General features: G+C 43.3%; 1 protein-coding gene across 1 annotated transcript in view; it reads right to left on the bottom strand.

Moving 5' to 3' along the window:
* Positions 1-13,647, bottom strand: part of LOC125298356 (alpha-1,6-mannosylglycoprotein 6-beta-N-acetylglucosaminyltransferase B-like) — a 137,783-nt gene extending 124,136 nt beyond the window's left edge. Inside the window, 4 exon segments of the mRNA XM_048249059.1 lie at positions 3,384-3,496; positions 7,596-7,661; positions 13,399-13,502; positions 13,591-13,647. Of these exon segments, the coding sequence (XP_048105016.1) occupies positions 3,384-3,496; positions 7,596-7,661; positions 13,399-13,502; positions 13,591-13,647 (340 nt within the window).
* Positions 13,648-18,282: the final 4,635 nt, after the last annotated feature.

Genomic DNA, 18,282 nt, shown 5'->3' with positions numbered 1-18,282 from the left:
ATCATATCACAACATACACATAAATAGAAGATGTGTGACCTGTGAAGATGTGAAGAAAACTACCAGACACTACATCATAACCACAACACACACATATACACACACACACACACACACACACACACACAGCGGTCCTGCTGTTTTACCTCTGGTGCTTTCTAGAGACGGACACCTCACTTAGTGCTTAATGAGCTCAACTCAGACATCCCTTTGGACTGCACCACCTGAGTAAGTAATTAATCAAGAGTGAAGATGGAGAGAAGGACACAAAAACACACACACAGACACAGACACACCCCACACACACACACACACACACACACACACACACACACACACTCTCTGTCTGTCTGTCTGTCTATCTCTTAACACACACACACACACACACACACACACACACACACCTTGTCACACACTGTCTGTCTGTCTCTTAACACTCTGTCTGTCACACACACACACACACACACACACACACACACACACACACACACACACACACACACCACACACACTCACACTTCACATACATATTGTATACTCAGGTTATGTAGGTCTACAGAGCACTCATGTTCCCAGACAACTCAGGCCCTGACTCTGACTGGGGTTAATAAGGCCTGGGCTCTGTGCTAGACACAAGAAAACAGAGAAATTGCCTGGGGAACTTGTGTAATTTCGGTTTTGCCTGATTTGAACTGTTTTATAAGCAATTTTGTTTCCCTGTTAATAGTTACAATTTTGTTTCCCTGTTCATATCAAGAATCTTCTCTTATAATAACACAGTTATTAAGATTTAATACACCATTAGCTACTCATATAAGTGCACACTTGTATGAGTATGCATATTGTATACTCAGGTTATGCAGGTCTACAAACAAACTCTCACACATACTCACACATTCAGTGGCACTTCACAGTTCACTTACAGACACAGACACACCATATCCAAACAAAAATAAATCTACACGCTTTCTCTCTTTTTCTCTCTCTCTCTCTCACACACACACACACACACATACCCAAGTGAGCTTAATGACTTCAGGCCTCTCACATCACACGATACTCAGACCCCAGGTACGCCATGCAATAGACCTGCTACAGTTTGCATACCAGGAGAAAGTGGGTGTGGACGATGCCATCACTTATCTCCTTCACAGCATTCTGATTACGAGCCAACACAAGCGGTTTGCAATATCATCCCCTTAGAATTATAAGGTTCTATCTGACATTTGTGTCAAAACTGAGTTATTTACATATTCTTATTCTGTGACACCTTAAGATGATGAGGTGAGGTGTTTCTTGTAGTTGTATGCATTTTTGGACATTATATCTGAAGAGGTTTGTTCCACTTATCAGTATAAGTCTATGGAATTCTAAGACTTTGAAGCTCAATATCTCAGAACTACTCAGAACGTAGATAGAACCCTATAATTCTAAGGGGACGATATGTAACACACACACACACACACACACACACACTGTATACACATCACTAAGTACAGGTTCTGAGGTAAATGCTCTCACACTTACTCATTTACAGACACTTAGAGAAATATCAGAAATATACCAGAAAATGGTGGCGAACCACTGCACAGCGAAATAACAGAGTGGTCCACTTAGGCCCTCCCAGGTGATGGCAGACCCACACAAAGCCCAACTCCACATGCTGTGTGTTCCACTTCACAAAATGGCCAAACGCACAGCCTGCATTATGCCAGGAGCTTATCTCTCCACTTTGGTGTTTCTCTGCTGGATCTGACTGGTAATGGACTGGTCTCGAGTCTCTCATAGGCAGTAAATGGAACGACCCAGAGCCAGACTGCGGAGGAGCTGTTCAAATTCAGCCTGCGCTGAGCCGACGAGAGATGACCGCCGTGGAGCAGTGCGCCAGCCGGACGTCACCATGTGACACTGGACGACCCCTGCCACTGACTTGATAATGAGATTTCTTCCCGGGGAGAAATCAGTTGACCAAAGGCTCGTCGACAGAGCCTCCGGAGTAAACACTCACCCCTGCACACACACACACACGCACACGCACACACACACACACACACACACACACACACACACACACACAAGCACACACACACACACACACACACACATACTAGGATACACAGGGGCATAGGACTAGGATAGGAACTCACCAGAATCACAAGCCAAATGCATTCCACAAGCCAAATGCATCCCACCTTAGACCAATTGCACAACAACAGCAGTGAAACACCATCACCACACACATACTGTAGTGCAGCATAATTGGCCACAAAGCACAGGCCACCAGCACAACACACAGTATAACCACTGTACAGTATAACAGGAAGACGACCACTTTGGCTGAGAGACCCTTAATGGCTGTGACACTGTAGCTGGAGCCTCTCAGTACCATTCCCTATGTCCTGCCCAAGCAAGAGGAAGGGCCATTTCCAGCACTCTTGCTCTCTAAGTGTATGAAACCCAGTGACCTCTAAATGGAAGTGACCTCAGCCCGATCAGCATCGCCACCGCCACCACCACCATCACGAGGTCGCTGCCAACGCTGCCGCCAACGCTGCCATTTAGCCCTGGGTGGGCACGCAGCGGGACACCGCCGGGGCCCATTTGATCCGCGGAGCATCGTCCAGTCTTAATGAGAGGGCTGCGCCCAGCGGGGGGGACCCTCTCTTTATGTCTGCTCACAGCCAGCACTGGCTCAGCGGTAGGGAGGTCCACATACAGAGGGAGGGAGCGCATGCCTCTCCGCTGCCCGTTGCTCCTGCCCGGCTTTTCCGTGAATTCTTATGCACTCTCCTCTCTGCAGGATCATCAGGCTGTAGCCTGTCTACTCTATAATATGCATATTTTGTTGTGTATATAATATAATATATGAATGTTGCTAAAATATACAGCACCCTCCACCAGTAAACCATTCTCTTCATTACCGTGGCATGTTTGTTTTTTGTTCAAAAATATCTATCTCTTTGTGAAGATTTTTTCCTTCTTTTCAAGGCTGGACTTTTCCAGGATAAAAATCTTTACCAGGGGTGCCAATCTATGTGGAGAGTGCTTCTGTACATATGTTATATGTTACATATAGTGTTCAATTTATAATGTATTCCTTACATATAGTGTCCAATTTATCATCTATTCCTTACAATAGTGTTCCATTTATAATCTATTCCTTACATATAGTGTTCCATTTATAATCTATTCCTTACATATAGTGTTCCATTTATAATCTATTCCTCTTTCCTCCCTTCTTCTCCCTTTGCTCTGCCTCCACCCAGAGCTGTGTTGCTTTGTAACGACATCAGGCCTTGTGCATGGGAACCATCACACACACACACACACACACACACACACACACACACACACACACAGCACATGCACCAGCGCTCCGCTACCTTCTGTTCTCATGGTGAAGGGCGAGTCCCCGAGCCGCTTGGCCGAAAACTGGCCGCCGAGGGACGTCATTAGGAAGCACAGGCTGAAGAAACCGATCCCCACCACGAAGATCCTGGAGAGACGGACGGAGGGAGAGACAGAGAGAGAGGGAGGGAGCGGAGGATGGAGAGAGAGAATGACGGAGGAAGGGACGAACAGACAAGAGGGAGCAAGGGGTTAAAACAGGGGGGAAACAAAGAAAAGCAGAGGGAAGGAAAATAGGTGAAAACATTAGACTTCAGTGTCAGTGTAGCATAATATGAAGCTGAGTAGAGAAAGAAAGAGAGATAGATAGAGAGAGAGATAGAGAGAGAGATAGAGAGAGAGGAAGAGAAAAAGAGAGAGGAACAAGCTAAAAACAACTGAAGGGTTAGCATTTAGTGTCTAGTGGACATGTACTGTACTCTGTACACAGGTTTGTCATTCACTGACTCACAGAAACAGTTGGAGGAGTGAGGAGAAGCAAACGAGCCCCAGTGCTGCTAAATGCACCTGACGAACACCGTGTCCCTAAAAGAAGAAGAGAATGTGGTCCATTCTTTTGTTGCTTTTTGCTAGCCTGAGACTGACGCACAAATGTGTTCACCGGAGCCCCTGAGCAGGCTGCTTTTAGTGAGCCGTGAGGAATTGCTTGCTTCTCTCTCTCCCTCTCCATCCCCATCTCCTACATCAAAACCCATTGACAAGCGCACTTGTTTATCTCTGATAGTGGGGACTGCCACTTGTGTTTCCATATCACAAACTAGCGGCGTTGGAGGACTAAAACCCCTCACTAAGGGAAAGGAGACAGACTGAATTATGCATGTGCTGTGTTTCTCTCAAATAATGCAGCCAGAGAATTTTCCAGAACTGACATGTTTGGACAGACCTGGAGATCTCTTTTCTCTGGGCGACACAAAAGATCTCATTTGCTATTCTTTTTGGTTGTTTTGGAGTTGGTTTACTGTCCAATTGTAGTGTCCTTAGATAAGCTGGTGAATAGTATTGATTGAAGCAACAGTAAGATGTACAAGTTGTATTTTAAGGAAGTGTCCCTCTAAATATCCTTCTATAGGTGAATGTTTTCAGGTGGTGTACAAGATCTGCAGGTAGGGGAGAACTGGGTAAGATGGGCATGGGGAAAGATGAGCCACCCCTTTTTTTAGAAAACCATAAACAAATGTTATTATGTGACAGCATTTTAAGGAAGAGGGGGTCATTCTTTACAATATGTGGAAAGGCACAGCATATGGCAAATGTGCAACCGTGGTAAAATATATATGTGTAAAAATAAGATTTTTTTGCTCTCCAAATGGATTTCATTCATGTCCAGAGTTAGGGTGATTTAGAGAAAACGCGAATAGAACAACATTCAAATGCATTACACCTCAATTGGTGTGAAGGCAAAATAAAATCATGAATGTTAACTTAGATAGCATTTTCCTTCAAAATGGTGGTTGTGGGGTAAGATGAGCCACCAGGGCTAGGGTACGTTGAGCCAGCTAATTAGTACTTCTATTGAATCTGTAAGATTTTTAAGTTTGCCTTTATTTTGTGACCTCGTTCTTCATGGTTCCTCAGTGTTCCTAAGAGCTAAAGAGACGAGGCAGCAAATTAATTAGACTTATTTATGTGAATTAAATGGGTGAATTTAAAGGTAAACAGATGACAAAAAATGTTATAGGCCTAGCCTAAACATGTCTTGCAAATTTTCCATTGAATCTTTTTGGCAAATTCACCATTAAATGTTGGTGTTTGTAGAAATTAAATTATTGTTTAAAGAAAATCTAATTGTTTTACATGAAATCTTTGTGTTGGCTCAACTTACCCCACACATAGGCTCATCTTACCCCACACGTGGTAAATTGAACCACAAGACCAACTTTTTTTAGAAAGTATATCTCTTTAACCGTATAAGATATCTAAGATGTGTTGATTATAGAAGTAATAGAATACTTTAACATTTTGTTTGGTGTGAATTACAAAACAAAACCTCTTTGACAAGTCAAAATGATTAAGAATGTAAAAAATGGCTCATCTTACCCTGCTCTCCCCTAAGGCAAAGGCTCTTAAAATGCTATAAAAATGTTAGCATACTTCTGAGGTGAGCCACAAAGACGTCTTGCATGCTATCTATTGTCCCAGCACAAGTATTATGGGATTATGATTTCTACCTTTACTAATGTAAAGGCAGGTCACATTAGCCTGCCTTCCAATACAGGACAGGCTAACAGCATATGGCAGGATAACAACAATTCTTTAATTGACTGAAAGCCATCTCTTTACTACTAAGTTTTAGAATGGCAGATGCACTGCCCAATCAAAACCCCAATATGGGCTGAAGAGGCTGTTTAGTGCAAGAAAATCTAGATTAACTTTGAAAACGAAAACACTTTCAGATAGAAGTTTTCTGTCGTTAAACCCGGATAATTTCAAACCATCTGCTCATGTCGATTTCCAATCTGCTAAAAAAATCAATCTGTCTCTGATCTGAACACATTTTCATCTGGAGACGTAAAATTGAGGCAAAATGTGGGATTAGCCTGTGAAGTATGACCATCTGGTGACTGTATGCCGAATCGTCAAGAACATATAGTGAAAGTGAACTCTGATATGATGTAACGACTGATTGATGGTAGTCAATCTAGTGTTCAAGGCTCACAAGTTTACGTGCTCAACTTCTGCTCACTCAGCATTTAACATGGAGATCAAAGCGGTGATGACATGACACTGTGTATCAGACTAAGGCCATATCCTCAATCGTTATCATTTATCCATTTTCAAAGCCTTTCCGTGGGTGAGAGGAGGGGATTATGTGTTCTACCAGGCTCGTCTCTAATTACAGGGTTTAAAGTAAATGCTTTGGTCTCTTAATTGGATCAGAGGGAGAGATCAGATATCTGTTAATTGGCTTTACACGTGCACCGATATCAGATTGTGCCATGGCTTGATGATGACTGCTACAAACTAGAGCGAGCTCCTGGAGGTCCTCGAGGAACTCCCTCGAGGCTAGTGACTGGCTCGTGGCCCAGTTGGCGCGTGATTAGAGATTACAGGTAGACAAGTCATGGCATCAAAACGAGGATTTTGAGGTGATTATATAAGAGCCCTTGAGCATCATACATTGCTTGATTGCTATGACTTCACGGTGGATTTCACGCATTCGAAGTCGGAGTATTTAGGTAACCAGAGGGGAAATAAGCTCATCATTTGGATGTGACATAACCACTCACAAAAGTTAACATTTGCAGCGAGTCTACCAACCGGGGAGCAGCTGCTCTAAAGGTCCATGTTGGGTCAGCGCGCTTAAAAAACTCAGTCCCCCAATGAGCGTTGTGGTCATCAGACCGTATTGTATTGAGGCAACATCTGTCGAAGTCCTTTCCCCTCATTAAGCAAAGTTGCCATATTCGCTCATGAGATATGATAGCATGTGTGAAGTATATAGAGAATGTGCGACACTACGAGGAGAGGCAGGAAAGACGCACTGTCAGAGGGAAGTTTGAAGATTGATGGCAGGCAGGCTGGCGCGTGCGCGCCACTCCACTCACAATACAGCACCGCAGGGACGCAGGGGAGCCACACGGCATCTAATTTGTTTGTTGACAAATGTGCAGTATTTTTAGTCGTTTCGCTCATAACCTTGCTTACGCTTGAACATAGCATCTATTCACACGCCCATTTTCTACCACACAGCAGGCCCCCTATAATTTGACTCCATCACTGTTTCTCAAAATGTATGTGCACTGTATGTTCTCACATTTTTACTGTGCACGCATAAATAAGGTAAAATATAAATCCACATAGGTTTGTAAACTAACATTGCTTTACACAAGATAACGCTAGATCTAAACTAACTTTACTTCCCTGAAAGGGACGCAGCCAAACAGTTTACAGCATGACAGAGACATTATGTTCATATACATATATTACCTTTCGGGTTGAGTTTATCATACGCTAGTCATCAGTGCTCAGCTCACACTAATATGAAGTGAAAATCACATTACTTTACATGCAATTGCTATTAGTCACAGAACGAGTACTTCGGGCTTAATTAGACAGAACGCACTTCGTATATCACATGTGTATTATTCATAAAATACATTTAGCGCACATTACCAGCAGGCATTGGTAAGCTACTTGCTCAAGATGAAGAAAAAACACTAGTGCAACAGACCTTAACACTCACTCACCTGAACGGTTTGAACGTCACAAGGCATCTTCTCACCATTATTCAACCGTCTGAGTTCACAGCAATCCTTTTCCAAAACGCGCAGCTGGACTAACGACCCCTGACATGATGAACCTCAGATCGTAAAGAGGGCAGAGGCTCCGATACACGCTCATGTTGTGCTCGCCTAACGGTCCGCCGAGAAAACGTAATAATCCGGCGCGAGGTTAAAAAACTGTTTGCTTGTTTATATCCATATGTTAGAATCTCCGCCACTCAACTCGATGTGACAAGTGTCTGAAAAAAATTACTTCTGATTAATCTGACATTTATAGCGGTCTTTTTACAATTCTGCGCCTAAACCTTTAATACAGTCCACCGATAAATGCTATGGAAAACTCGTGCCACAGTCGCACATGACCATAACTGCAGACTATGATTTCTGTGCATGAAAACCGGCGAACATTTTTCAAAATATATCTATAAGCGCACGGATTCGCAAATGTCCCCCAGGGATGTTCTGCAACGTCGGATTGAAAGCTCCAAATGTCAGGAACAGCATTCAGTGTACTTTAGTCCATAGAAGAAACGGTGAACGGTGGAGTGAGACACTCGTCGGTTAAGACCTGGTTGAAGCTCTCACAGCGGTGCCCGTTAAGACGCGTGTGCCTCGATGTCTTGCTGGGGGACTGACAGAATGCACTCTGTATCCCGTATCTTGAAGCACACATTTAATTATTGTCACAGCGCCATCTATAGTCCTTTCAGAACTACAGTCCAGGGAAGATGCACCTGAAACCTGATAAACTCGTCTGCCTTCTATGCGAATGAAGCCCCTAAAGGTTTAGTACGATGTTTACTTTTGCTGTCGAGCTTTTTGTCATTGTGAAACTCTGCATTCAAGTTATGTGCTAATGCAAAAGACCTGTTTACGAAGGAAAATGTAATCCCAGCGATTTAAGATAAATAAATTATCTCATGGCGAAAAAGGATGAGCTGAACCAAGTATCATTGATATGCTACCCATAGCATCTCCTTCAGGACCATGGACAGCGGTTGAGTCGCAACAGTTCAGTTCCAAAACAGGGGTGCAACAGCGGCACCCAGAGTTCACTTAGGTGATGTATCTTTGCCGTCGCAATGATTTCAGCACCCCCGATATATATATATATATATTTTTCCTACACATTATATTTTCGTGTGTGTATGCCCACAGCCAACTGATCTAAGATTCTAAACATTAAGGTGTGAAAATCCAATTAGTCAAGACTGTCAAGTTTCTTTCCCACTTTTGTCAAGACAATGTGTTCAGGATTTAAAACAGTGACTCATCCTTACCAAGCACAAGGGATTGGTTAGGTGCATAATTCACAGAAGTCTTTCTCTCTCTCTCTCTCTCTCTCTCTCTCTCTCTCTCTCTCTCTCTCTCTCTCTCTCTGTGTGTGTGTGTGTGTGTGTGTGTCAGAGGTGCTCACCCCACAATGTTCACCTGAAGTTGGCACCAGTGAAGCCAACTATAAAGATGCAATCTGCCTCTTTCCAGCATTAGCACAATGATATATGCAAAGTTTAACATCTATTTCACATTAGCAGATGACTGCCCTATCTGGGTGCGTTTTGAGATGCCAGATGAAATTCGACGTTGTTGAACAGGCATCATTTATCCTGGTGCCACACACCTTGCATGTAGCTGTTCCCTTATTTCCTCTGTGCACAAAGTATATTGTTACCGAAAGTAATGATAAAAGGCACAACTCCAGTAGGTCGCCATGGTAAATGCTTTTTTTTCTATATGTGAGTGTGCGCACATGGCGCATACGTTGCACATTAATGCAAAGGGGGCATGCAGCTCATCATACTTTTCCCTAATAAGATAGAAATATATGAATCCACTTAGACAATAAAAAAAGACAATAATTGCATGAAATACAGATTGTTCACGAAGTCTCAAGCTCGAGTCCGAGTCAAGTCTGAAGTCTTTAGAGGTGGTCGCATGAAGTCAAGTCTGAAGTCATTGTTTGTGTGACTTAAGTGTGACTCGAGTCCAAGTCTCAGACTCAAGTCCCCATCTCTGGTGTGTGTGTGTGTGTGTGTGTGTGTGTGTAAAGGCCAGAAATGCTCACAAGTTATTTTTGGAAGTCTAAGTCGAAGTCTCAAGTCTTTGAGGTCAAGTCTAAGTCGAGTCTCAAGTCTTTGACTGGCAAGTTCAAGTCAAGTCTCAAGTCTTTTGTCAAGAGTCCAAGTCAAGTCTCAAGTCTCTGGCCATCTGATCTGTCCCTAACCTTGTATTATCAAATCTAATGAATTCAAAGCATGTCTTGTTACTACCATCCAAACAATACAGTATCAAAATCAATTTAAGGATAACTTAATGGGGTCTACTGCAATGCAATATGAAGAAACACAAATTAAGAACTTTGTTTCAATTCTTGTTTTTCAATAGTTTATTTTGCTTGCCTCTTATAAAAATCTGCATGATACAACTGACATATGTGTAGTGTTCTTGGGGAAATAGCTCTAAACTAATGTTGCAACGGTAGTTAAGAGTGCATGTGAACTTGTGACAGGAGAAATATCAACGTATGCTTTAATGGAGCTAAGCTTAATTACCCTAACCTTAATAACCTTAGGGCATTGTATAGTCTAATCTTCTGCTACTTAACCCTCCTGTTGTGTTCACGGTCAAATATGACCGATTTTCTCTCAAAAATATTGTTAACTTATTCTGACTACCATGAGGCTCAATGACTTTGTTAACACAGGGCATCTGAACACACAAAACAATCATCAATGAACAATCAAACAATGATCATTTTCATAAAAATGTGAGTGTTTTATTTAACTTTAGTGTATTTAGTGTATTATTATTGTTTTATTTAACTTCATGTGTATTCACGGTCAAAAATGACCGGCCATTAGCAATGAATGGGTGAGAAAATGGTCAGTGTATAAAATTGGGTCCAGACACATACCTATTGATCAGATGGACTGTGTGCTTCTGTACATTAAAACACACACACACACACACAAACACACCCTCACTCCGCCTCTTTGCTTCTATGCCAACCCCCACTGGAACCTTTCCCCAATAGAATCTTCCCTTTTCTGACTTGCATGAGCTCAGGTCAATGAGGCCTGCAGGCCATAAATAGCAAATGGAAGTTCAAAACTGGTTAAATACAATAGAACAAGTTGATACAAAGGTCTATCACAAAATTAGATTATAATATATGTGTTACTATGGATTTATAACACGTTATAATGCAGCGGTCATTTTTGACCAGGACCACAAAACTAGTGAACAGAAAACGAACACAACAGGAGGGTTGACACACCCTCGCCTTTAGCCCTCAGACCTGGTGAAATATTAACCTTAGTCTGTCACATTACTGTATATGGCAGGCCAACTATAAAGATGCAGCGTTAGAACAACGATTATGCAAAGTTTAACGTCTATTTCACATTAGCAGATGACTGCCCTATCTGGGTGCGTTTTGAGATGTCAGATGAAATTCAACGTTGTTGAACAGGCATCATTTATCCTGGTGCCACACACCTTGCATGTAGCTGTTCCCTTATTTCCTCTGTGCACAAAGTATATTGTTACCGAAAGTAATGATAAAAGGCACAACTCCGGTAGGTCGCCATGGTAAATGCTTTTTTTTCTATATGTGAGTGTGCGCACATGGCGCATACGTTGCACATTAATGCAAAGGGGGCATGCAGCTCATCATACTTTTCCCTAATAAGATAGAAATACATGAATACACTTAGACAATAAAAAAAGACAATAATTGCATGAAATACAGATTGTTCACGAGTCTCGAAGCTCGAGTCCGAGTCAAGTCTGAAGTCTTTAGAGGTGGTCGCAAGTCAAGTCTGAAGTCATTGTTTGTGTGACTTAAGTGTGACTCGAGTCCAAGTCTCAGACTCAAGTCCCCATCTCTGGTGTGTGTGTGTGTGTGTGTGTGTGTGTGTGCGTCAGAAATGCTCACAAGTTATTTTTTGGAAGTCTAAGTCGAGTCTCAAGTCTTTGAGGTCAAGTCTAAGTCGAGTCTCAAGTCTTTGACTGGCAAGTTCAAGTCAAGTCTCAAGTCTTTTGTCAAGAGTCCAAGTCAAGTCTCAAGTCTCTGGCCATCTGATCTGTCCCTAACCTTGTATTATCAAATCTAATGAATTCAAAGCATGTCTTGTTACTACCATCCAAACAATACAGTATCAAAATCAATTTAAGGATAACTTAATGGGGTCTACTGCAATGCAATATGAAGAAACACAAATTAAGAACTTTGTTTCAATTCTTGTTTTTCAATAGTTTATTTTGCTTGCCTCTTATCAAATCTGCATGATACAACTGACATATGTGTAGTGTTCTTGGGGGGAAATAGCTCTAAACTAATGTTGCAACGGTAGTTAAGAGTGCATGTGAACTTGTGACAGGAGAAATATCACGTATGCTTTAATGGAGCTAGCTTAATTACCCTAACCTTAATAACCTTAGGGCATTGTATAGTCTAATCTTCTGCTACTTAACCCTCCTGTTGTGTTCACGGTCAAATGTGACCGATTTTCTCTCAAAAATATTGTTAACTTATTCTGACTACCATGAGGCTCAATGACTTTGTTAACACAGGGCATCTGAACACACAAAACAATCATCAATGAACAATCAAACAATGATCATTTTCATAAAAATGTGAGTGTTTTATTTAACTTTAGTGTATTTAGTGTATTATTATTGTTTTATTTAACTTCATGTGTATTCACGGTCAAAAATGACCGGCCATTAGCAATGAATGGGTGAGAAAATGGTCAGTGTATAAAATTGGGTCCAGACACATACCTATTGATCAGATGGACTGTGTGCTTCTGTACATTAAAACACACACACACACACAAACACACCCTCACTCCGCCTCTTTGCTTCTATGCCAACCCCCACTGGAACCTTTCCCCAATAGAATCTTCCCTTTTCTGACTTGCATGAGCTCAGGTCAATGAGGCCTGCAGGCCATAAATAGCAAATGGAAGTTCAAAACTGGTTAAATACAATAGAACAAGTTGATACAAAGGTCTATCACAAAATTAGATTATAATATATGTGTTACTATGGATTTATAACACGTTATAATGCAGCGGTCATTTTTGACCAGGACCACAAAACTAGTGAACAGAAAACGAACACAACAGGAGGGTTGACACACCCTCGCCTTTAGCCCTCAGACCTGGTGAAATATTAACCTTAGTCTGTCACATTACTGTATATGGCAGGCCAACTATAAAGATGCAGCGTTAGAACAACGATTATGCAAAGTTTAACGTCTATTTCACATTAGCAGGTGACTGCCCTATCTGGGTGCGTTTTGAGATGTCAGATGAAATTCAACGTTGTTGAACAGGCATTATTTATCCTGGTGCCACACACCTTGCATGTAGCTGTTCGCTTATTTCTTCTGTGCACGAAGTTATTGTTACCGTAATGGATTGTTACAGTAATGCTAAAAGGCACAACTCTGGTAGGACTTGTCGCCATGGTAAATGCATTTTTTTATCTGTGAGTGCACATAGCGTATAGTGTGTATGTGTGTGTGCACACGTGTGGGCATCTTTTTGAATTAGACTAATGCAAATTGTGCTAAACTTAAAATTTGAGCTGTGATGTAAAGAGGAGAAAGGAAGCTACAGAATATTAAGAAAATCTTTCAGTCATTAATGATATAAAACAAAACATAGCACTACCCACTACATGCCTGCCCACTGCATGCAGACTGATAATAAATGGCATAAGGCATAGACTCATGCCAGTCAGCATTAAGCCACCAGACCTCAGATGAGAGTCCACTGGCTCTGGGCTCTGGCACTGGACACCCACACAGCACAGGGCCTCTGGATCCCCACAGAGACAGCTGGTGACACATAACAAGGCGGACTGAGACAGAGAGGAGGAGTGGACGTATTGTACTGACAGACAGTGTCCCCAAGAGCCATCGCCATGACAGCCACATTGCTCTCCTCACTCTCGGGTGCCTCCATTCGGGTTGACACCTCTCGTCTCCAGACGCGGGTCCCTCCATCACGGCCCGCTGGAGCAGGGCCCAGACTTGGCTCCACTGATTAGGCCCCAGTGTCTTTGGGCTTCACGCGTTCAAAGGCTCTTTACACTTTGCTCCTTAGACATAATAAGAAGCTGGTCTCCTGCTGCTGCTGTGACCCACTTCTGTTGTTTTTTTATTTTCATCCTTCCTTCCTTCCTTCCTTTCTTCTCTCTTTCTGTCTCTCTCTCTCTCTATCTCCCTCCCTCGGCTCCCGTCAGGAGAAATTATTTTTAAATGGCCGCCAGCTCTTTAAAATGCCTGACGCTGTATCGCCTCTGCTCCGGGCACAGCTGAGCTGTTAAAGGGCTTTAAATTTCCTTTAAACCAGCAGAAATCTTTTTCTTATTTTATTCCAATGGGTGCTCGCCTTTCACACGGTCCTGCAGGGCAGTCGAGGTGACGTTTGTCAAACACCAACCTTTTTTTCGGGGGAGGTTGTGTGGGTTGTGCTGGCAGGTTTTTGAGTTCTCCGCCTCCTCCACCTCCTCTCTCTCTCTTTCTCTCTCCCTCTTTTTTCTCTTTCTCTCTCTCTCTCTCTCTCTCTCTCTCTCTGCTGGCACTCTCAGCTCGAGGGATGACTGTCAATACAGCTGGAGCAGCATATGGCACCCGGTCTCCCAGTACAGCCCTGGGCCGAGCATGAAAGGGGACCCGCATCACAGAATTAGACACGTTTTTCAAGAGGGCTCCAATTCAGCCTCGCAGCACAAACCATGAGGCAGGCAAAGGCAGGCAGCAGGATAACCAAGCAGTGCTGAGAGGCTAAGCCCCCCCATCTCCCCCAAACATCTGCATCATCATAGTGTCATTTTTTTAAGCTGTGTCTCTTGCAAATGTGGGATGAGTGTGAAAGAGGAGAGAAAGAAAGCGCAACATATGGCTATTAGCTTAAGACCGAGAGGATGGATGTCATGAGGCGGATCTGGGTCTGGAGAGCGGGGATTAAACGCCCAGCATTTTGGGGCTCCCAACATGACTATCAAGGGATTTGGGAGACTTTTTAGTTTCATTAAAGCTCATGTGTCTGGAGCAAGCAGTGTCAGATTGCCGTTTGTTTTGGCCCGTCTCTCCCCATAGGGTCTGACCTCAAATAGAAAGACAGCAGGACGAACATCTAACTCGGGGGACGTTCAAAAGAGTTAAAGAAAGCTGCACACGAACCCAAGCACATCAGAGGATGATGCTGGAAATGATAGCCTTCTGAACACGTGTCCCGACTTCGTTTCCCATCAAATAAAGCATGGCGGAGGCTCTAAAGAGAGACGAAGACGGAAACAATTGTGTGGGATGTGGTCTCGGCTGGGTCGCGTTGATCGAAGTCCAGCCCTTGGAGTTCTCTGATTTGAGGAGATAATGTCTGTTTGTTCTGTCGTCTTTGATGTGACAAACAAAGACTTGGCCAGGCCACACATCTGCCACACACGTGTGTATGATTGTGTGTGTGTGTGTGTGTGTGTGTGTGTGTTTGTGTGTGTGTTTTTCTTGTCCCCTAAAATCCGTTCACTGGATTCCAAGGCACCTCTTTTATTTCATGTGGAACGACGAGTGTCAACACACAGAGATCCGAGCCGTCCGGCCAATCACAGGCTCCTGCACGGGGCAGATAACCTTGTTGTGAGGCATTGGCGGCGCCATCGCGGCGCAGAGGAAGGTAAGTTGATTTGTAGCTCTGCTGCCATGTCCTGCTCACGCCTGCCTTCTCTCTCTCACTCCTCCGTGACTCGTTTGAACGCACAGACGGCAACATTTCCAGTGTCATTCCTCAAACAGTTCCCCCAGTATCATGTCAGGCGGCAGACACTAACCACGAGCTGAAGCTATGAAAAATGTCACTCTCTGTCTCTCTTTCTCACTCTCATTCTCTTTCCCCCTCTCTCTACTTTTCTCTTTCCTTCTCTCTCTCTCTCTGACTCATTCTCTCTTTCTGGCTGATTCTTTCTCTCTCTGATTTTCTCTCTCTCTCTCTAACTCTCTCCCTCCCTCTCTCTGTCTGTAATAGGGAGTTTGCTGCAGTTGTGACAGGCTGTGGTAGCCATATACTGTCCACGGATCACACCCCACCACTTTGAAAGGGCCACAGTCACCAGGGGGAAAAAAACAGTCGAGTGCTGGTGAAGATTCAGAAAAGCTGTGAGAACAAAAAAAAAATTGACAGAGAATGACTGACATTTCCAATCCCGTCCTTTTTTCCAGAGGAACTTTTCTGTCCAAGACCTGCCTGCCTTCTGCAGAGCCATACTGTGTAGGGAGTAGATTTGGTGTAGGAAGTAGCTTCTTACTTTTGTACTTGTTGATTTTAATATTCCAGCACATCCATTAGACTGCAGGGAGAAATAAGCCGTCACCAGGAGGATTGGCCGCGCTTTTCATTGTGTGATTCTTTAAAAACATATTATTTAACTTATGAATATTTAAAAGCATTGCTGTGGGCATCAGATTACAAGCATTAGTGGGTATGAATTATTTATCCGCACATTTTAATTTAGAATTTAAATGAATCCAACACCTCAGATTTGTCCAGGAACTGCAGAGCGGCACTCCGCGGTGCTCCCTGTGAGTCATATCGAAGCAAACACCGCAGAGGAAGAGCACCAGCACTCAATCTCAATAAGATGGAAGCATTACGGCAGCATTACACAGAGTTTTTAGCATTTTAAAGTTTTTGTAGTTTTTGTAGATGGAATTGAGATAAACAAGCGGAACATTGATACATCCATACTCCAGCTGAAAAACCAAATGATTATTTATGAACGGTATAGTATGCCGTTGCCAAATCGTCAAAATATATCAGTTGACAAAGTGGGTGACCTTTATCAGTGGCAGCTGTGCTGTTGATGGTATTTGGTTAGCTTGTGCGCTGACTGATAGCAAGGTAGATCACCAACTTTAGCCAAAACCCCTGTATACTGTATATGCACCGCTAGGCCTCTGTACCTTCACATAGCAATACGTGACAAAAAGAAAATCAACTTTCAGTGTCTAAATCAGGGGTCGGCAACCTTTTTTGCCTGGAGAGCCACTTTTACCATTTTTTTTTTTTTTATCTCAGAAGAGCCACATAAAGACGGTTACAAGAAAAAGTTTGGATATTTAACGTACAGTTACTTTAATTCAACAGAGGATTTTTTAATACATTTTCTACTAGTTTTAAAAGTAATGTGCAAGTAACTTGAAATGTAAAGTAGAATGACAGAAGTATAGGCCTTAGGCTTCCCATGTAGGCTAAACACCACCCCCTATTTTCCCAGTGTCCTTTGGTATTCAAAGTAACATCATAGTTCACAACACAATACTAAACTTTCATTTACATGTCATTGGTGAAATTGAACATTAGGCCTACCAGAGATTAGATTTGGTGATGGCCTTGGAGTCTGGCTGGCTCGTACGTGAGGTGAAGTTTCATGAAAGAATTGAGGCTGTCATCATTTAAGGGCAACTCCACGCAAAACTGTCATATATCCATAACGCCAACTAAATAGCCTACCATGGCATTGTGTTGGCGTTATGGATGTGACAATTTTGCGCAGAATTGCCCTTAAACGTGAGCGCAGGTTTGTCTTTATATTTTTCATATGTGAGAAAGATTTCTCACATGCAAGTGGAATAGGGTTAACACAGCAATACTAACTTGTTGCAGTCCGATATAACGGGCAGTTAATTTCGCGTTTTCAGAATCAGTCTTCGGATGGAAACTTTCCCATTTCAGCCCACTTGTGTTCGCACTCGCAAGCTGTGGTCGCTGACGTTTCCTTTTTGACATTTTCCTTATCTAGCCTATAGCAAGCGCACACATCAACAATAACAATTAAAGTAAGTGTTCTTGTTGACTGAAATGGAGGGAAATCGGTGATTTTGTTTGATATTGACATGGCAACGAACCACAAATGTAACAATATTGTGCAGGCTACGGTTATGTAGTCAAGGGAGGTGGGAAGTTACATAAATTACTCAGATAGACTTACGAACTAAAATAAAATACATTTTAATTAAATAGGCCTACTCTTATTTTCAAAAGCTGAGCCGCATCAGAGGGATCAAAGAGCCGCATGCGGCTCCGGAGCCATGGGTTGCCGACCCCTGGTCTAAATGTAGGTTGCACTGGGTGTCTAGGCTTTATCTTAAGACCCAGAACCCTGGTGTTTCGTGTGAGGCACTCCTCCAGTCCCTCCTATGGCCTGGAGTCCCAGTGGGTTGTAAAGCTGGAGCAGAGGCCAGTGTTTTCCAGCTTGTGCTGATGGCAGATGGAGTGGCTCTGCTCCCCTGGTCCGTGCTTCCTGCTGGGCTGGGCTGGGCTGGGCTGGCCGGCTCTCCTGCAGTGGGAACAGACCAGGCCCTCGTGTTCTTCTCTCTGAAGCTCATCTAGTGTGTCGCTGGAATGGGCACCCGCATGGGGCTCCATGGCAACCCCTCTCCTCTCTCTGCCCAGGAATCGGCCTCCTACTGGGGCTAGGGGCTAGGGGTTGGGGGTGTTCTCCTCGCTGAGGTCTGCTCAAGGAGACAAAGACCCCCCTCCTCATCTGTACTCCTGGAAACAGCCCTGTGCTCCTCACCCAATAACTGAGTCATGGAGGGAATGAGAGATGTGTTTCTTTTCCTCCTCATGGGGCAGCAGTG

The sequence above is a fragment of the Alosa alosa genome, chromosome 7 (genome assembly GCF_017589495.1).
Source record: "Alosa alosa isolate M-15738 ecotype Scorff River chromosome 7, AALO_Geno_1.1, whole genome shotgun sequence".
Lineage (NCBI taxonomy): Eukaryota > Metazoa > Chordata > Actinopteri > Clupeiformes > Clupeidae > Alosa > Alosa alosa.
The sequence above is the reverse complement of the archived record's forward strand: the minus strand, read 5'-3'. Positions and strand labels throughout refer to the sequence as shown.